Source organism: Mytilus trossulus, chromosome 6 (assembly GCF_036588685.1).
Source record: "Mytilus trossulus isolate FHL-02 chromosome 6, PNRI_Mtr1.1.1.hap1, whole genome shotgun sequence".
NCBI classification, from domain to species: Eukaryota; Metazoa; Mollusca; class Bivalvia; order Mytilida; family Mytilidae; genus Mytilus; species Mytilus trossulus.
Window position 1 is genome coordinate 7,473,294 of NC_086378.1, and position 21,991 is coordinate 7,495,284.

General features: G+C 32.5%; 1 protein-coding gene across 2 annotated transcripts; it reads left to right on the forward strand.

The window, feature by feature from the left end:
• Window positions 1-10,172: 10,172 nt before the first annotated feature.
• LOC134720686 (dentin sialophosphoprotein-like) lies at window positions 10,173-21,315 on the forward strand. 2 transcript variants are annotated; one of them, XM_063583115.1, is made up of 5 exons: window positions 10,173-11,782; window positions 14,744-14,835; window positions 15,800-15,893; window positions 17,784-17,998; window positions 20,971-21,315. In XM_063583115.1, exons 1-5 carry the CDS (start codon window positions 10,195-10,197, stop codon window positions 20,974-20,976), a joined length of 1,995 nt encoding a protein of 664 aa, XP_063439185.1. In that variant the 5' UTR covers window positions 10,173-10,194; the 3' UTR covers window positions 20,977-21,315. The 2 variants fall into 2 exon arrangements, with proteins under 2 accessions (XP_063439185.1, XP_063439186.1); XM_063583116.1 differs by lacking the exon at window positions 17,784-17,998.
• Window positions 21,316-21,991: the final 676 nt, after the last annotated feature.

Genomic DNA, 21,991 nt, shown 5'->3' on the forward strand with positions numbered 1-21,991 from the left:
AGATCAAACGAATGGAAAACAACTGTTATATTCCTGACTTTGCAAAGGCTTTTTCTTATGTATACTATAGTGGATTACACCTGGTTTTATAGCTAGCTAAACCTCTCATTGTATGACAGTCGCTTTAAATTCCATTATACTGACAAATGGAAAATAAGCATTGTGAATACCCTTATTATATCATTGAAAGCCGGACAGATGATAGAGGGAGATAACACACTTTTGTTTGGAATATTGGAGTAAAAACGTAAGGATGTCGGAAAGTAAGTGTACAGAAAATGAAGATGTTACAATATAAGTGTAGTGCACTTGGGATCAGTTGATTAAAAGAAAGAGAGTTTGGGAAAAGTTATAAAAAGGCGGAATTCGAAAAATGAGCTAACCATTAATATGTCCCATTCATGAGTTTTTTGTTCATCAAATTTGTTTTATTTTATTCTCTACATGTCTTTTATGTAAACCTTCAACGATTTTGTAAGTAGGTAGCCGATTTTCAAGGTTCGTTTATGGGTTTAGAATGAAAATTAAAATAATGGTGAGAAATAAATGCAGTGAGACACTAGAAAACTACTTTTAGGAACAAATGTGTTATATACTCGAAGTCAATACAGTGATTCGAAAATAAAATTGTTTTGTCAGTTATTTACTTTTACCTTGTGTTGGTGGTGTACTTACATTTTGCGTTACAAGACTACTTTTTATAGCAATATCAACTAATGACTTTGATGAATAATTACTAATTTCTTCTGCAATTTGTCTTGTTAACTTAGTTTTATGTCACATTCATTAGTCATTACTGTTGAGTTTCAGATCATTAAACAACCAATCAAAATAATTTCATATAAAGTCAAAACAGGAATTGAATTCCTTTATTAATTTTCGAATTTTAATGTTTTAATCAATGATGTATGTTCAAACAAGTACAAAATCTAGAAGGAACATGAATTTGAGTGATTTGAACCTAGTTTTGATTTAGTGCAACAGCAGCACGTTTAAATAATTAGTGCTTTTTTCAGTGTTCCTTGAGGTTAGAATATGAAAAAAATTGAAAACCGAGAAAATCAAAAACAAAAAATTTATACTATTGTTGAAGAGTTGGTCAACATGAAAGAAACAAAAGTAAAGCTAAGCACCAACAATGAATCAATGTGAAAAAAAAAGTAAATAACGGGATTTTCCCGCATAAAAATAATCTGCTTGTATGAGTGTGTGATAGTTATTCACAGATTTCTTCTTCATTTTGTGCAATGCTGATAACCAACTTATAACCTTGTTACAATTTACATGTGTTATGTATTTGCCTTTTTTGCCGTTAGTAAAGCCATTCATAACCAAAGTGATCTTTAGTTGTAAAAAACATATCCGATTTGGTGTACATTTTGTAAGACAACACCTGTCAATTATCTGCAAAGTAACAAATTTAGCAAATGTCGAAACATTTTGTTTTTTTTAAATAAAACAATCCATATCTTGAAATCAATCAAAAACCTGAAACTTATCCGCTGATATAATTAAAGAGAGAATATTACCAGAAATATCAACAAAATTTCGTTTTATTATAAAATTATTTCATGCACTCAGAAGAACAATTTAATTTGTTGATGTCAATAAAATACTAGCATTTGTTTGAAGCATCTATAAAAAAGCAACACTGAAGACGTCTGATTCGTATTTGATTGACGAAATTTGTCTGTTATTTTGGTTATCAAGTTAGAATTTTCGATAACACGCATCACTCAATAGAAATTAGGGGTCAAGACCATGTCATGTTAAATGCTTATTTTTGTCAAACATTCACTGTATTATATGTGTTTGATTTTGAAAAAACAAGCTAACAATCGTTTCCCTACTTCGTCTGTGGTGGTCGTGTGTTCGATAACAGTCTAAATTATTTGTATTTGTATAAGAGATAAAAACAAAGTCAACTCCGGATCAGAAAATCTGTCCAGGCATATTGCTATATCTATTTTAAATCGACAAACCCTGAAAATATTTCTGTGTGGTTAGTCTTATGGTACAGTAATAGGTAATTTTTAGTTTTAAGAGATAAGTCTTCTTTTCCTTATTAAGATAAAAATGTGTTTAAAAAAAAACATTTAATTATTGTCGAAAGCTAATGTTTTAAATGAATCATTATTAGTTTAAAGGCAAACAACCATTGCATTTTATTTTCACGGTAGTCTTTTTCGTAATGTTATTGTTTTATAACACAATGTTCATATATTTATAACCATTTCATATATCTAAAGGTTACAAACAGTATGAAGAAATCGACATAAAAACTAAAGAATTTAGAATGTTCATTGACTGTCTTTATACGCGCGTCTGGCGTACTAAATTATAATCCTGGTACCTTTGATAACTATTTGATACAATTTTGCACAGTACTTTCGTGTTTAAAACAACTTGTTTATGGACTTTTTATCCATTTTCGTCCATACGACATCACTGGCTCAGTATATATTTTTTGTTAAAGATTTTTAATGTTAAAAATGTCGGCTTTAGGCTCTAAAGCTAACAAAACCTTTATACAAACTTGATCGGAAGGGATATAGTAACTATACTGTTGTCAGGACATTAATGATTTCATATAAAAATTGATTCACTCATAGGAACTTTGCATCCGAAATAAACACATTCATTCTAAAACCAGTTGTTGGCATGCTACGGGCTATGTTCTCATATATCTTATGACGAAATGATACTAAACCCCTTAAAGGAGGTATTATGCATGATTTTCATATCAAGATTCTTTATTTCTAAAACACCATAAAGATACAATGGTACAAAGAAGTTCATCAAAAGTCATATAACATAACACAAACACACATGACAAGATGGGATGGAAATATCAAATACAATAAAATAAACAGTATAGTAAATAAGAGTGATGATTAACCAGGAAGACTCACTTGAAAAGTAATAACCCTGATAAATTTGCACCGCTTTTTCAACTTATTTTTAATTTTTAACTGAAATATTTTTTCAAATTTTAGTATGTTACATCTGTGCAAGAAAAAAGTATCCAAATATTGTGCTCGAAAATTTGCCAAAGAACTACAGTGCAAAGTGTAATGAAATTCATCACCAATCTCGTTACAATGACATAAGTTACAATATCTAAGGTTTCGCTCATTCTTATTCCATCTACCAGTTTCGATGGGTAATTTATGGTTACCCGTACGAAATCTACAATATGTTTTTCTATCTTTATCATTTAAAATATTCAGACATTCCTCAAATTCAAAATTTTGTTTATACAATTTGTAGGCCAAACCTTTTGGCGAACAGTCAATATCAGCTCTCCATTTCTGTTGAACCTGATCAAATAACTTTAGTTTTAAACTAATACCCAACCACTCAGAATTAAAATTTCCTTGTGACAACCATATATTGCTGTATCCAAATTTATCTAATATATCTTTAATGTATTTCAAACAATCTGACCTAAATTGGTTGTCCGGATTTTTCAAGAACATGTATTTGTATAGTATTTTAGCAATCCTGTTATCATCCCCATTAACCATTTTTGACCAAAAATTAACCATACGCAGCTGTATATATAAAGACATGGGATAAATACCAAGTTCACCATAAATCATAAAATTGGGTGTCGATATGATAAAGACATAACATTTCAATTAGTTTAATTAAGGTCCGAAGCTGGTATGTCAGTAACTGTCCTTTGACTCGGACTTCTTTTAAATTGCGTTTTACTGTACATATTGCTCTGAATTTCTTTATTCCACATTGGCTAGAGGTATATGGAGAGGGTTGAGATCTCACAAATGTTTAATCCTGTCCCAAGTCAGGAGCCTATGGCATTGTTAGTCTCGTTTGGTTCTTTTTCTTAATTTTTTATTTTATTGTTTGTTTTAAAGTTAAGTGTGGCATATATTTTAACTTGACTAGTACACATGTTTATTTAGGGGGCCAGGTGAGGCCCACCTCCGTGTGAAGAATTTTTCGCTGCGTGGAAGACCCTTTGGTGACCATCCGCTGTCATCTGCGTTTTGGTCGGGTTGTTGATTCTTTGACATATTCCCCATTTCCCTTCTTAACTTTATCACATGAACAAATATATTGAATTTCAACTTGTACGATTTGCTAAACAGTACTCGTACCATGTTTTTTTCGTTTATGACAATGTGAAAAAAAACTCATTGTAAAGATTTTCATAAACTTAAGGGAACGCCTGGTGGTTTTTGTAACAAAATAAATATATCATTTGTTTAAAAACAGGAAGTGGTGTGTATATAAGTTTACCCTTAATAATTTTATGCTGATCAGGTACTTTTGTATCATTGTATGCATTTTTTGTATTGATACATTGATCGCATCTTTAATTTTTATTAATGTTGTCAGTGACATCAATTTAATTAATTTATTTTTTATCTGAAGCTTGACATTTATTTCATTATCTGTTTACGATGAGTAATCATGTACTTGCAAATTCTACACGGTGAACTATTTCAGTGCAAAAAAGTAAAATGTACAAAACATTTACACTATCTATATTTTTTCCGTGTCATATTCTATTTTCATGTAATTTTTCTCTTGACTTTTTCTTTAATGGGTCTGTGTCGTTCTTGAGAATTGTAATTTCCCAATTATGCAGACTATTCATCCCTCGGCCTGACTTTGTTGCATTCAATGATGACGGATCTTCCGTTTTTGCTGTGAAAAGCTCTTTATACATACGACCAAACATATGCATTGACGAGACGAAAAGGTATAAAAGTCTTGGTTTTTATGCTTACTGACATGATAACCAGACGGAAATGATTTTTTGAAATTACAATGATCAGGCAATGAATTAAATTAGTGCGTCTGAGTCTTTTCCCTTGCAATGTTGTAAGAACTGATTTGATTACAAATTAAATACAAATGATATAGAAGATTCAATTTGCTTCGAATCGAAATAACAAAGACAAATAGTTCAACGTTTTAACCTTGCATAACAAAACGCATTAGAAGCTCATTGTTGTCAATATAATTGAAGTCTATGCGATTGTCAAAGGTTTGACTAGCTAAAAAATCAGGTTGTTTAATATATCATTTTCTACATTAACAGATGTCTGTACCATGTCAGGAATATGACAGTTGTTTTTTCTATCGTTTTATGTGTTTAAACTTTTGATTTTGCCATTTGATTAGGAAATTTCAAAGTTGCATTTTCCTTCACATTTTCCTTGAAATTCGGTATTTTTGTGATTTTACTTTAAAAAAATCGATAAAAGATTCTCAAAGAAATATGCATTTTACTTAGATACGATGTTAAGTTTGAATTTATTAAGAGATAAATATTTACCTTACTGTGTTTAACTCCGGTTTTGTATATTTCTGTGCAGTGTTATGTAAAACCTGTTCTGTTTTGTTTTGTAATTTCTGTGCAGTGTTATGTAAAACCTGTTCAGTTCTGTTTTGTAATTTCTGTGCAGTGTTATGTAAAACCTGTTCTGTTCTGTTTTGTAATTTCTGTGCAGTGTTATGTAAAACCTGTGCTGTTCTGTTTTGTAATTTCTCTGCAGTGTTATGTTAAACCTGTGCTGTTCTGTTTTGTATATTTCTGTGCAGTGTTATGTGAAACCTGTTCGGTTCTGTTTTGTAATTTCTGTGCAGTGTTATGTAAAACCTGTTCTGTTTTGTTCTGTATTATGTATTGTTTCTCTTTGTCATAGTGTTGTCTGTCTTTCATTGATTTGTTTTGTCGTCCCTTTTTGTACACTCCTGTCTGTCCTGGTTTTGTAATTTTCTCATTGTTATCCTAGGATCAAATCATCATTCCAAACTTCATTGCTGTTCGAGTTGGCTCTCAATCAGTATTTTTTGAACTGATATAGGTATTTATGATAATGTGAAAATAGTGCAATGCCGTCCCCTAAAAATTACAAAGATTTAGATGAATTGTTTTCTAACATAAAAAAGAAACCTTTTTTATTTTTTTATCTTTATTCGATATCATTTTGATATAATCGGGTTTGAAATTAGAATATTTACCAAATGGTAGCTTTCCAAATGTTAATAAGTAAAACATTATAATATTGGCTGTTTTTTATCAGTTTCCTCTTAGTCTGTCTATGATATGATAAAAATATGTTCTTACATGAATTGATAGAGTTTGTCAAATGATTACAGCTAGATTTTAAGGGAATAAGAAAGCCTAAATGACCAATCAGCAGCTATTGTAAACAGTCAAATAACATTATATTCGTTAATCCTAACTTTCAGGGAGCACGTTCCCAGTTAAATCAATTTAAACCCAAATAAAAAGTCGTACAATCATTAAATGTCCGTGTCGATATTTCAGCTCAATTCATCAAGATAATTAGATATTGCGTCGAAATGAATAACATCTGAAATTACTTGTGATGTTTACAATATGTAACGATATATCAAAATATTGGTTACTTTTCAAGAAAAAACAGTAGAAGTTAACGTTTGTTCGATTCAATATTCATGTATTGAAAAAATGACCCGAAGAAATAGCTTGAAATCCAAACAGCAAAAAATGGGTTTTCGAAAGGGTGACCTCTCTTCATATGCATTCATCACCCACATTGCAAATCCAAAAGTCTGTCACCATCGATAAATTACAGATAAAACAACTATTCTAATGATCAAACACTGCTCAGCAGTTCGCTAGTGAATTGAGACAAAGATATATCGTATCGATCCCCGAATCCGTTATGAATACCAGAAAAATAAGAATGAAATCATTTCTCCGCGTTACTTTTGCTAGAGCAGATTTCGTGTAAGAAAGGAAGGGCGAAAGATACCAGAGGACAGTCAAACTCAAAGATCGAACATTAACTATCAACACCATATCTAAAAAATAAAAGACAAACAGACAAATAATAGTACGAAAGACACAGCATAGAACACAAAATACTGAGCAACACGAACCCCACCAAAAACTCGGGGTGATATCAGGTGCTCCAGAAGGGTGAGCAAATCTTGCTCACAAATTGCACCCGTTGTGTTGCTCGTTATTACAAACCCGATAAATAGTCGAATTATGGTTGAAAGGGGAAGCGGATTGTAGATACGACAACATGAAACAAAGCGATACCAACTCTTCCAAATTGTCTTTTAGTTTTAAATGGGAAATACTTGTGTACAGTGTAGAAAAGTCAAATGTTAAAATACTATTGCAACATGAGAGTCTCATACTGTATGTATTCTAAAAGATCATTGGAATTTTAGTATCCACATCTGATTCACACAAACTCTAAAATAGGCAGTTTCACAATAAGAACCATATTCCTGCTAGTGAAAACATATAACATAAACAGACCGAAGCGTAACGTATGAATTAGGAAATGTTACATCCCAAAGTTTTCGGTAGGGTTATTGTTGCTTAGTTTTTATTTTATTTTTCCGATGTTTTGTAGACTGTTGTATTTCTATAAGTAGTTTTAGTTATTAATAACTGCTAAGGTCCTTACTTGGCACCGAAAATCTTATTATACAGAAAAGACTAGATAAAGCTCCCGCTGATATGGCAATGTTAAAAAACATCGCTAAAATGACAGTGCACCAGGACACCCTATTTACAAATATAGTTATACATTGCTTTGGATTTAAAGAAGACAAATCCACGTTTTTTCTTTACAGGAACAGAGATCAGTCACTTGGTATCCTTTTTGTCAGTTCAACAAATTAACATTCGTACTAAAACAAATACCTGAACCGGAGAGCTTTTCCGGTTTATAGCGTCCTTTAAAATGAATATTCATACAAGTCTTTTTATTTGATGAACAATTACCTTTTCTTTTATATAAAATGGTGCACCACTGCTCGTACAGCTCGATATCATCTGTCTTGTCTCATTTTGTTTTTCTTCCTCGATATCTTTTGAATGCCACGTTTAAATTTTACAAACTCAGATTATGATAAAGATCATATCATTCAACACAACAGTTAGTTATCGTCAAATTCTTCTGTAGTTAATCTTATGATTTTGTCATAAATGGAAATTGATAAATCCTGACGAAAACGATTTTTTAAATGATATGATATTGTTTATTTGCCAAATAGACAAAATGTACACCAGATCACATGATATAGAAGTTATTAATAACTAAATCTCCTCGTATGGTGGTCAACATTGAAAAAAAATCATACCGATTATATAAAGCCACAAAAAGACAAATGTTAATCTTTTGAAACGAATGCAAACCAAGAGTTATGTGCAACCTCTAAACGAAAAATAAATATGGCGGGCAACAACACAAGACAACTACTGAACTTATTATGTATGTATGTGCCTGTTCCAAGTCAGGAACCTATAATTCAGTGGTTGTCGTTTGTTTATGTTTGACATATTTGTTTTTCGTTCAATTGTTTTTTATATAAATAAGGCCGTTAGTCTTCTCGTTTGAATTGTTTTACTTTGTCATTTCGGGGCCTTTTATAGCTGACTATGTGGTATGGGCTTTGCTCATTGCTGAAGGCCGTACAGTGATAGTTGTTTATTTCTGTGCCATTTTGGTTTCTTGTGGAGAGATATCTCATTGGCAATCATACCATATCTTCCCCATTTTCTATAAATATAACAGAAAGGATTATGTTATATAATTGTTATTTGAAGTAATAAGTTTATAAGTCTATATAAAATCGGGCTTTCTTTGGAACATGAATCATGATCATACTTCAAAAAGTCATTTTGCAAAAATGAAAAATACTGATCACAATTAAGAGAACGGAAACGATTGTACCCAGCCTAGCACTTCGTTATCTTAAGTATTTTCCGTTTAAAAGTCGTATGACAATCTTGGGTCAGTTGCTAATAAGGAAACAGATATTTTGCATCATCATTAAATTATTTTGAATTGTTTTGTATGTATCTTGTTCTTTGTCTAACTTTTTAGGTATATATGTGTTCTTTCGTGTGATTACGTAAATCTACATTTTATGAGGAAATAATATTAAAGATTGTTTTCAAGGGAAAATAACATGTAAAAAATATTTCGACATGAAAATGTATGAGGACCTTATTAGAACAACTCCCGATGAACATATTTACAGTGATCATACATATGACAATGTTGACGTAAGAAATAGTTTTAAAAATCCATTCACGAGGAAAACAAAACGTTCATTAATAGTGGCCCTTGTTGTCATTTTGATCGTTGCTGTAACGATAATAGTCACAGCACTTCTAATAGCAAAAGGTTGGTACAATAATGTGAAATAAATTGTTGATAAAAAAAATTATAAATATTATGAGATAATGAAGCAGTAAAAACTAGGTAGGGTTTTCCTTTTTGTTTGATTTTGCATTTAAATATTCTTATCATAATAACTCAGAATTATAAAGGTTGAAGCTATTTTTGGGCCTTATTATAGAGGTGAATCCAATTACCCTTTCAGTCATTTCCTAGTTCCCAGTAGAATTTAGGCTTTGTTATAGAATGTTCATATAAAGAGCAAAATAGGTAGACACTGAAGAAAAAAAAACAATTTATCAAAACAGCATTACTTCTGATGAAAATTAATTCAGGAAAAATAAGTTATTCCAACTATTTCGCCATCGCGTAAAGTAAAACAAGTTTGTCAAAAGAATATCATGAATTTAAGACAAATATGTCACTATGCTGTAACTTCATTGTTTATGTCTGGGTGTTACAGCAGTTCGTGTATTGCTTAAGACAGAGGCATGACAAAAACTATATTTGGCTGTGTATGTCAAACTTGTGTAATTACCGGCAAGAATTTCCACGTACGTATAGACTATCAAAGGTCCCGTAGCATCTTTCTTCTTCAAGTTCCCTTCACATTTTATTGGAGTTTACTTCCTTTTCAGAAAAATTGTCAAACACTTTAGAGACAACAGACAACCAACAAACGACCTGATCAAACCGTAAAATGATTGATACAGATACAACAGACAACCAACAAACGACCTGATCAAACCGTAAAATGATTGATACAGAGACAACAGACAACCAACAAACGACCTCATCAAACCGTAAAATGATTGATACAGATGCCTCAGACAACCAACAAACGACCTCATCAAACCGTAAAATGATTGATACAGATACAACAGACAACCAACAAACGACCTCATCAAACCGTAAAATGATTGATACAGATACAACAGACAACCAACAAACGACCTGATCAAACCGTAAAATGATTGATACAGAGACAACAGACAACCAACAAACGACCTCATCAAACCGTAAAATGATTGATACAGATGCCTCAGACAACCAACAAACGACCTCATCAAACCGTAAAATGATTGATACAGATACAACAGACAACCAACAAACGACCTCATCAAACCGTAAAATGATTGATACAGATACAACAGACAACCAACAAACGACCTCATCAAACCGTAAAATGATTGATACAGAGACAACAGACAACCAACAAACGACCTCATCAAACCGTAAAATGATTGATACAGATGCCTCAGACAACCAACAAACGACCTCATCAAACCGTAAAATGATTGATACAGATACAACAGACAACCAACAAACGACCTCATCAAACCGTAAAATGATTGATACAGATACAACAGACAACCAACAAACGACCTCATCAAACCGTAAAATGATTGATACAGATACAACAGACAACCAACAAACGACCTCATCAAACCGTAAAATGATTGATACAGATACAACAGACAACCAACAAACGACCTCATCAAACCGTAAAATGATTGATACAGATACAACAGACAACCAACAAACGACCTCATCAAACCGTAAAATGATTGATACAGATACAACAGACAACCAACAAACGACCTCATCAAACCGTAAAATGATTGATACAGATGCCTCAGACAACCAACAAACGACCTCATCAAACCGTAAAATGATTGATACAGATACAACAGACAACCAACAAACGACCTCATCAAACCGTAAAATGATTGATACAGATACAACAGACAACCAACAAACGACCTCATCAAACCGTAAAATGATTGATACAGATACAACAGACAACCAACAAACGACCTCATCAAACCGTAAAATGATTGATACAGATACAACAGACAACCAACAAACGACCTCATCAAACCGTAAAATGATTGATACAGATACAACAGACAACCAACAAACGACCTCATCAAACCGTAAAATGATTGATACAGATGCCTCAGACAACCAACAAACGACCTCATCAAACCGTAAAATGATTGATACAGATACAACAGACAACCAACAAACGACCTCATCAAACCGTAAAATGATTGATACAGATACAACAGACAACCAACAAACGACCTCATCAAACCGTAAAATGATTGATACAGATACAACAGACAACCAACAAACGACCTCATCAAACCGTAAAATGATTGATACAGATACAACAGACAACCAACAAACGACCTCATCAAACCGTAAAATGATTGATACAGATACAACAGACAACCAACAAACGACCTCATCAAACCGTAAAATGATTGATACAGATACAACAGACAACCAACAAACGACCTCATCAAACCGTAAAATGATTGATACAGATACAACAGACAACCAACAAACGACCTCATCAAACCGTAAAATGATTGATACAGATACAACAGACAACCAACAAACGACCTCATCAAACCGTAAAATGATTGATACAGATACAACAGACAACCAACAAACGACCTCATCAAACCGTAAAATGATTGATACAGATGCCTCAGACAACCAACAAACGACCTCATCAAACCGTAAAATGATTGATACAGATACAACAGACAACCAACAAACGACCTCATCAAACCGTAAAATGATTGATACAGATGCCTCAGGTAAATCAATAAAACTGCAGTTTGACAATAATTAACGGGACATCTTGCTGGATGTGTAATTTATAATCTTCGGGAATTTCATATATTCTTTTACTTCATTTCAGCAGTTGTTTAACGATGCTCAAATGTCACATGTCTACAAGCTAAGCGTCCTTGCATGCATTTCCGGCCATGCGAATTCAAACTATTGAGATACAAGTGTATTTAATTTGATAAAAGCGCTCGACGCTTTACTTCAGAAAGTATCACATAAAAAAGGTTATTTACATGGTTGAAAAAAAATCTAGCATGACACATATTACCAAATAGTTACATTAGATGTATGTGTTACTTTGATTTGCTAACAGCAATCTCATGTCATTCTGAAATCAACCTTTATTTCAAAATGAATTGTAACGTTCATGATATCACATAATGCAACAATTTAATGCACAGGTAAATAAAAGAAAAACTTGATAGTAATCGTGTTTTCATGATCATAGCGAACAAATGTAATTATAAGTATTGAATGCTTCTTTCGGTAATTTCATAGGGTTTTAAAAGCGATGACCGTGTGTACATTTGTAGAATGAGGCGCTTCCGCGCTTCATACCAAATTTACTTCGGTTAACGCTTTTACACCCCAATGAATTTACAAAAACGAAGCATTTAATTCTAAAGTAAAAATCTTTTTTTCTATTTTTTTTTATGTTTTTCACTTTTATCTACAATAAGGTGCATCTATTTTCACTCATAGAATACCTATATTCATGGATTTCTTTGCCACACGTGAACCACGACTCTAAGGGCTCAATGAAATTTAGATTCCCTTTAAGCTTGAATGCAAACTGTGACAAAACCTCAAAAGCATTATCTTATTTTTACAGTTGGTTCTTATGCGTTTTTTTGAATAGGGAAAAGTATACCGCTCATAAACATGGAAAAAACGCATTTTTGTTCATGTTCATGTCTAACGACAGGAATTTGTAATCCCGTGTTATTTGGTCGTTTGTCGCTGTCTATCAAAATCATTTACGGTGCTAATTTGGCCGTTGTAATTTTCTGTATATTTTTTTGTTATTTAAGTTGTTATTTAGGCCGAACTTATTATTCTCATCATTGTCTTGGTCTTTAAGAGATAGTTGTCTCTTTGGCTAACACAGGATTACAGGCTCCTGAATTGGGGCAGACACATTAAGAATGAGTCGTGCTGAAACATGTTTGGTAGTGCTCAACTATCCTTATCTGGAACAATGTTGTATCAGCACAACATAAGAACTAACTATACACATCAGTTGCAATAGGCTTATCTCAATAGATCGAAACAAAGCAGGAAAGCAACTCGCATAAAAGACAATTAACACAAAGCAATATATGACTAATATGAATGTAGAAAATATGTGGTTCAACATAAACGGTAACAATTTTCCACTCCTAGATTTAGATATTTCCGTTTTACAAGGGAAACTTTACACTAAAATTTAGGAAAAAAGGGACGATTTTTCGTTCCCCCTTTTTAATAGAATTTTTTTGAACATTTTTGTTCATCTGAACCCATTTTACGGTGTTTATTTATATCACTACTAGTTCGCTATGCCCGTGTCTGTTGTGAAGTTTTGGATTTCGATGAACCTAATCTGTGTATAATTGTTAAATCATCAAGTTAGGAGGGTTTTTTTTACCACAAATTACTTGAAACCTTTTCTAACTTCTTCCAATGATGAATTTAAATATGGTGAACCAATACCTGAAGTAGTAATCCTGCGGGTGTTGTTGTCTTTATTGTCGTTTATTCTACCAAAGATATAAAGATTTAGTATGTAGGATTGGTTGTAAGATCATCTCCAGGTTTTTGGTAGGGTTCGTGTTGCTTAGTCTTTAGTTTTCTAAGTTGTTCTTTGTGTACTATTAATTTTCTGTTTGTCTTTTTCTTTTGTAACAATGGAGTTGTCAGTTTATTTTTCTATCTTTGATTTTTGCTATCCCTCTGGTATCTTACGTCCATCTTTTGTGCGACTGTCATACAAGTGAGAGGTTTCGCTAGTTATAAAGTTTAATTTATCCATTCTAACAGGATCGTACGTGTTATTTTTTAAGATGTTGTTAACTGAGCTCGGAAATTTAGATATGATCCGGCTAAACTAATCGACCCTTTTAATAAACATATTCCAAAAGGTAACGCATTCAAAACCTTAATTGACCTTTCAATTTTTTTTTATTGGTACTGATATTGATTTTGGTATAAGTAAATTTGGATCAAACTAAATATAATTTTTATATACTTCTGCTCATTCATGATTCTATGTCAAAACCTTCATCTTGGCTTTGCACAAGGGTATGTTTTACTCGGACAGTTAATGACATCTTTACACTAAATCCATTGAATGCTGTATGTGTACTGATTGATACATAAGTCTTAGAAACATGATTTTTTTATAAGTTGTTATTATATTTGAAATAGCTGTCGGTACCTGCGAGTACTCTAAGCTGTGTACTTAATGTGGTTTTTGTTGTTGTTGTGTCACTCTAATGTGTGTTAGATATATTCCTGCTTTGTATCGATCGATGAGTTCAGCCTTTTTCAACTGATTTTTATAGTTTGTTTTTGTAGTGTAGTGTTTTAACATTGTCAATGTAAAGGGGTAGGGTTGGCGCACCTTAAAACTTATTTGACTCCAAAACCTACGTATGGGTATGTCTAAAGTCAGTAGTAATTCAGTCGTTGTTGTTTATTGCTGTATATCGTATGTATTTTTGTTCATTATTATGTCCAAAAAAATCAAACCCTAAGTTTGTTTTGGATTTTTTGACATTTGTCATTTTGGGATCAAAGCGGTATGGGTTTTACTTATTGTGAAGGCCGAACGGTGAGCTATTGTTGTTAATGTCTGTGTCTTTCGGTCTGTTGAGCAGAGTTGTCTCATTAGCAATCATACAACACCTTCTTATTTTTGTAGTAGTATTATCAAGTATACATTTTAGATGTTAACTGTACAACTGGTTGGATAACAACTTCTGGTTTGAGGTCCTGCTATTTTTTTAGTAACGACAAAAAAGATTGGATAGGAGCGCAGGTAGTATAACTTTTGCTTATGGGTACGGTTTCTTCAAGATTGATAAAAATTAAGGAAAAATGAATTGATATAATTCGTTTTAAAATGAAAACTCTAACGGTTGAAACCAAGTGTTATTGAACGATCGAAGCGAAAAATGCGTTTATCATTTTGACATCTCATACTAAAAAGGCTAGTTTGTCATTATATCGAACTTGAAAAATTCAGTAATATCAAAGGATATCAAATTCATTTCCGTTTTGAAACTTGTAAATATCGAGAAACTTCAGAATAGTATTCATCATTCGTAAATATAAATCATCATGCAGATATCTTATACATTCAGGTATTTCACATCCAATCTGGTGTGGTAATATTATTTACAAAGCACAACAATGTCGGCATTCTCCTCAAAAGCAAAACCAAACCTTTTAACAGACTTATTAAGAAGAAATATAGTTACGATACTGTCAGGTCATTAAAAATGGCTTATTTTGGTTTTAACAATGATTCACTCATAGGGAAATAAACACATTTATTCTAATACTAGTTTTTGGCGTGATACAGGTCATGTTTTTCTCATATATATTGTATGACAGTACGATTATAAACCCCTAACAGGAGGGATTGTGCTTGATTTTCATATGATGTAGACATGAATGCGATATGCATCATTGTCATATTTCTTTGTTTCTTATGTTACCTATTCTGACATCGTAATTGGATTTCTCTTAAGCTGAGTTTAACTGAGCGAATTGCTGCGTGTTTATTTTCTGCATTGGCTGGAGGTATAGGTATCATGAATCCCATCGCATCCTTTGCGCCTGTTCCAGGTCAGGAGCTTCTGGCCCTTGTTAGTCTTATATGATTTTTATTTTATATTTGGAATTGAGAACCCAAAATTCCCAAAATTTTTGCCAAATACGGTTAAGGTAAAAGTCACCCAAATTTGTAAATTAAACACATGAATCATGTTCTTTTTCAGTCAAGATGCCATAAACTAGGCGGATCCTTAACAGATATAGAAACGAACATTGAATTGAATTTTCTAAACCATGAAGTGAGGAGTCGGTCTATAGGTAAATTATAAAACTATTCTGATTCGTCATACTCCAATATTTTATGAATTTGACCAAAACGATATTTCTAAAAATGATAAACGATATAGTATTAGAAAATAAAATGCATGGCACATCATGTTATTCAGCTAAGCGACCATACTATCGTAAACTATCACTTTTTAGAATAAAAAATGTAGAAAACGAAAGCATCATAAGGCTTTTTATTTTTGAAATTTTATTGTCTGGGATTGAATTTTATATCTGAAGTGAGGTTCAGAGAGAAAAAAATTAAATGTGTGCATGTTCATGACCGAGATTATTTCTCCAATCAAATGCAGGGTTAATTAATTGCCTACAAGAGGCGAATAATACCAAAGGAACATAAGTCGAAAATAAACTATCATAAATTACTTTTATAAATTGTTATTTGGATGGAGAGTTGTCTCATTGGCACTCATACCACATCTTCCTATATCTATGGCTAAAAATTAAAGACAAACAGACAAACAACAGTACACAAAACACAACATAGACAACTAACAACTGAGCAACACGAACCCCACAAAAAGCTGAGAGGTGATCAAAGGTGATCTTGATGGGTATAACTATCATATTCCACGAAATTATTATGCTCCTGCTGTAGCGGAGGTGGCATTAAGTTTTTCCCTTGAACGTCTGTACGTACGTACGTCCGTCCCAAAAATAGTTTCCATTCTCTAATTTGTTTTGCCTCAATCAATTTTATGAATCTTATACGCAATGCTAATTACCACAAAGCACAGACAGAGTTTTATAGTTTGGTGACGTCACTTTTACCGTTCTAGAGTTATGCCCTATACAAATGGAAATATTGGTAAATTTTTCGTGTCTGTTCTTTTAACTTTAGTTTGTCTTAAGCAAATGTTATGAAATTTATACACAATGCTCATTACATTCAAATAAAGGCAACAGTAGTATACCGCTGTTTAAAACTCATAAATCCATGGACAAAAAACAAAATCGGGGCAAAAAACCAAAACCGAGGGAAACGCATTAAATATAAGAGGAGAACAACGACACAACACCGAAACGCAACAGCACACAGAAACGGACCAAGCAACAGACAATACACCACGAGAATAACAAATATAACACCAAAACCAAATACATAAATATGGGATAGACAAGTACCGTGCCACGTCAAACACGTCAAACACAGACCAAGTTCGAATTGTGTTGTCGTCACTAAAACCGTTCTAGACTTATGCCCCTTTACAAAGGGAAAAATGCTGATTGTTTGGTTTCCGATCTCTAACTTAGGTTTTCTTCAACCACATGTCATTAAACCTATACACAAATGCTTATTACCACATTATACAGATCAAGTATGATTTTTTAGGCTGTCACTCTGACTGTTCTAGAGTTATGTTCCTCTACAAAAGGACACATTGCTGAATTTAAGTTAAGTTTGCCTCAACCAAATTTTCTGATACTTAAACACACTACTTATAACTACAAAACTCAGATCAATAACAAATTTAAGTAGCATCACATAAACAATTCTTCAGTTATGTTCCTTTATAACTTTAACAAATGATATGCAAGCGGCGGCATGGACATATTCCCCATTTATTTTTCTCATATTTTAACATACAACCTGATGTTATGTACTATTTTTGTACCTTCACAGAGTGTTGTTCTTACAACATTGCACTTTATCCTGTATATGAATAAAGACGAGACTTTACAACAACCTGTATCCTTAAAACATAACCTTATTGAAGTGTGTGTAGACTACCGCTATCGAGTCTGCAATGAATGATATAGCATGACAGAACTACATTTTGCCAAACATAATTAAAAATCATCAAATAAAATTTTTAACAAATGCATATTGGTTAAACATTTTTATGAACCTTTTATTTAAAGTTTATTGGATAGGTGGAACGGACAACGGTACGGAAGGCATATTTAGATGGGAACCGAGCGGTCAACCATTCAATGTAACAATAGTCAATGTGAAAACCTGGGGTCCTGGCGAACCGAACAATCTCGGTAATATCGAGCATTGTGTCGATTACCATCACAAAGCGTGGAACGACGCTCCATGCGATGCAAAAGTTAACTACATATGTGAAATTAAGGTAAAACAAACTCCAAATATGCTAATGATTTAGTATGCAAGACGAGGGTTTTGTCGGCAGAAAACTCACCAGGGTCGCTCGAATCAAACAGTTTGAAGGCCAAATGAAATCAAATTATAAAGCATAAATTTTCAAATTCTATATAGGTGTTATCCAAATTTGTTTAATGTGTTGAGCTTTTGATTTTGCCATTTGATTAGGGACATTCTGCTCATGAGTTAAACTGCATCAGTCAAAGTTAACACAGGAATTCAAATCATCATAGATCACATGAATTAAAAAACTTCATTAAGCGCGTTACACCTACAAAAGACTTAAGCGTGACGCTCGAATCACAAACTTTAAGGCCAAATAAAGTAAGAAGTTGAAGAACATTGAGGCCCAAAATTCCAATAGGATTTTTTTAAATACAGCTTGGGTATAAAAAATCTTGTTAGGTAGAATAATTCAAAGTTTTGTAAACAGTTAATATATAATAATGATTATGTCAATGATAATCCATGTCAACACAGAAGTGCTGACTAATTGAATGTCATTCTAATCGTTTGCCCATAGCGTATTCTGGTATTCGTCACATTAACGGTGCCAATTTTACTGCAAAAGATGCGCATTTTACGAAATATGCAAAGTTAAATTTTTATAAGGAACTAACAGAAGAAGAAGAATTAGTTGAAATTCATAGATTCAGCTGCAATAGTATTTTCCAAAAAATCAAACAGATTTTGCAACTGAATTGCAACATATTGACTTAACTAAACCAATGTCCTGTCGAACCGAACAATGTCGGTAAGATCGAGGATTGTGTCAATAACTATCGACAGAATGGAACGTCAGGATGGAACGACGCTAATTGTAATATCAAACATAAATACATTTGTGAAATAAAGGTAATGCAATTCAATCATCAAAGATGATTATGATTTGGTATGCAATACGCGAGCCGAACAATTACGGTGAAATCGAGCATTGTAAGATTACTGTCAATTTAAGTGTAACGACTCTGCATGCGATACCACAATGAAATACATATGTGAAATTAAGGTAATACAAACCTGATCACCATAGCTATCGATACAAGGCGTATTTTGTTTTTCGCAAGATCAGTGGCGCTCGAATCAAAGCAATAAGAAGGCCAAACTAAATTACATTAGAGAGTATTAAAAACAGCAAATTCTTTCAGATAACATATATAAAAGTAAGAAATAAATAGTCTATTTAATCAAAGCAGTTGAAAGGCTAAATTTAATCATGTTAAAGAGCATTAAAACTGCAAATTCTTTCAGATAACATATATAAAAGTTAGAAAATAACAGTTTTTTTTTATTCAAAGCAGTTGGAAGGCCAAATTTAATCACGTTAAAGAGAATTAAAAACTGCAAATCCTTTCAGATAACATATATAAAAATTCGAAAGAAACAGTCTATTTTTTAAACTTCCAATAGTTTATGTTTTGATTGGGATATATTTGTTATTGTTCGATAATGAGATTCATCCCATCAGTCAAATGTATCATGGGTATTTGCTCGCATATTATAGTATTGATATTATCAAAGGTACCAATTTTACTGCACCAGCAGCGTCTTTCGTCAATGAATGAATGTTTTTCAGTGATGTTTGAGAGCAACATATTTGAAAATCCAAACATGACACACATGTTTAAGAGCTGCTAAAGCAAAAAGGGACATAAAACAGCCAAACAAGAATAAGGAAAGTGAGCTATGCATGAGGGATATACTTTTTACCTCATACTGATTTTGTAACAAATAACTAATTGAAATAAAATAACATATTCGCATTTTCATGTTAGGACCGACATACTAGCAACACTGCTAATGGTACCCTCAAGGACTAACAACAGCATATCCACCCAGTGGTAGTTATAACATTAACGCGATCAATGTTAATGCACCACGTGCGCTGTTCGACAATTAAGGATGTAGTCATTTCAGGTGAAGGAATTTTTGTCAGATGTTTGGACTTTTTTAGTTTCTTCCTACTAAAGACCTATTACGTTTCTTCCTATTATCACCACTTTAAGCAGAATCACGGAGATACAAGTTTAAAGGAGTATGTTCGATAAGGTCCTAAAATGGCCCACTTTTTTAGCGTAAATTTCAAATTCGGATTTCTTGACCAATATCACGATAAATTATAGCTAATACATTGACTAGATAGGATATAAGCCATTTTGTTTAAAATTTTACGTTTCTGCGTTCATTATGACGTCACAAGTTGTACTCATATTGATTTTTCACGAAAAAATCAATGAAAATGGGTAAATTTCCAAAGATTATTTGACAGGAAACATAGAGCGCATACGTCGACAACAAAGATCTTTTAAAATAATGTTTGTGAAGACATTCAACATGTCTTATTTGAATATTAAGCTTGTCTATGTTTCCTGGTCCTTTATTTGGTTGAAATCCCGCTGATTTTGTCAAATTTCACCAAAATCCCTTATCTTGACTGTTTTGGAATGTAAAAATCGTTGTGTTAGAATTAAACTTTGACAAAAACAGCTCTGTTTAACTTTTTCACATGTCTTTAAGGCAACTTAAAACAATTATTGTCTTGTAACCATGAACTTTATAATTGGGGCCAAATATGGCACTTACCGAACTTACTCCTTTGTTTATTTGTTTGTTAAACGATTATGTTGAACAGATCTCAAAAAAAGTAAAGCTATAAATAAAATTATTACTTAGGGTTAACTATAGAGACATATGAGTCATGTAAAAAAATAAGTATTTTTATTATCAATTATAAAAATACAGATTAGTATCTCTTCTATTTGATCACATCTGAAATACGATTCGCCGAGGCATGTGAGATAAATGATAGTTTATTGTGTATATCTCGGAATTGCGCGTTACTATTTTTATTTAACGTTTTGCAAAGAAGATAACTACATCAACATTGACATTAAAGTTTATTTATTTCTGACAAGTGATTGTTCTTTATGATTTTTATAGGTTTGAATGAACATGAGACCAGGAAAGATACAGACGTTGAATACTGATAAACATATGAATATAAAAATAACAGTCTATTCAAATAATATACATATTGATTGTGAAGTATAAATAAAATGAAATGTCAAAATATCAGTTATAAAACAACACAAAATATACAAGAAGGGTATATGTTTAGAATGATTTTACAAACCAAACATTGTTGGCGCATTACCATCGAACTGGAATAGTTCTAAATTATAAACTTTACTAAGTAATTATGAATAAAAGTAATCAAATTCTTGCAACTTTGCTCAATTAAGAGACTGATATATAATTAATCACGAGCGTAAACAAAAACTTGGATACCGGGGATAACTATTAGAAAATACTTGTACCAAGTCATCAATACGACAGTTGTTTTCAATTCGTTCCTTTGGTCGATATAGCTGAGCGTTTGTGTTTGTCAGGCTTTATTAACTATTTACTTCTTTGAATTTAAACAGGAGATAAGTATTTTTGTAAATACTTCTCTTACAAAATTGAAATATTGAAAAAATCTAAATAACAAATAAAGGCAACAGCAGTATACCGCTGTTCCAAACTCATAAATCCATGACCAAAAATAAAATCGGGGTAACAAAACCGAGAGAAACGCATTAAATAAAAGAGGAGAACAACGACATTACACTAAAATGTAACACACAGAGAAACGGACCGAACATCAGACAAAATCCCACGAAAATAACAAATAAAACATCAAAACCAAATACATGAATTTGGAATAGACAAGTACCGTGACACAATGTGAATTTAAACTAAAAATAAGAGAAAACAAACGACACAATGTTAAAATGTAATACACACAGAAACGAACTATAATATTACAATGGCCATATTCCTGACTTGGTACAGGGCATTTTTAAAGGAAAAAATGGTGGGTTGAACCTGGTTTTGTGGCATGCCAAACCTCGCACTTTTATGGCCATGTGAAATATAACATCACAATGACAACACAACACCACATGACTACAATATGAAT

Excerpts from the sequence above, each read along its gene's own strand:
- LOC134720686 (XM_063583115.1), top strand. The coding sequence starts at position 10,195 with ATGATTGATACAGATGCCTCAGACAACCAACAAACGACCTCATCAAAC. Across the intron at positions 11,783-14,743 it reads GATTGATACAGATGCCTCAG|ATGTTAACTGTACAACTGGT; the intron begins GTAAATCAATAA and ends TATACATTTTAG. Across the intron at positions 15,894-17,783 it reads AGTGAGGAGTCGGTCTATAG|TTTATTGGATAGGTGGAACG; the intron begins GTAAATTATAAA and ends TTTTATTTAAAG.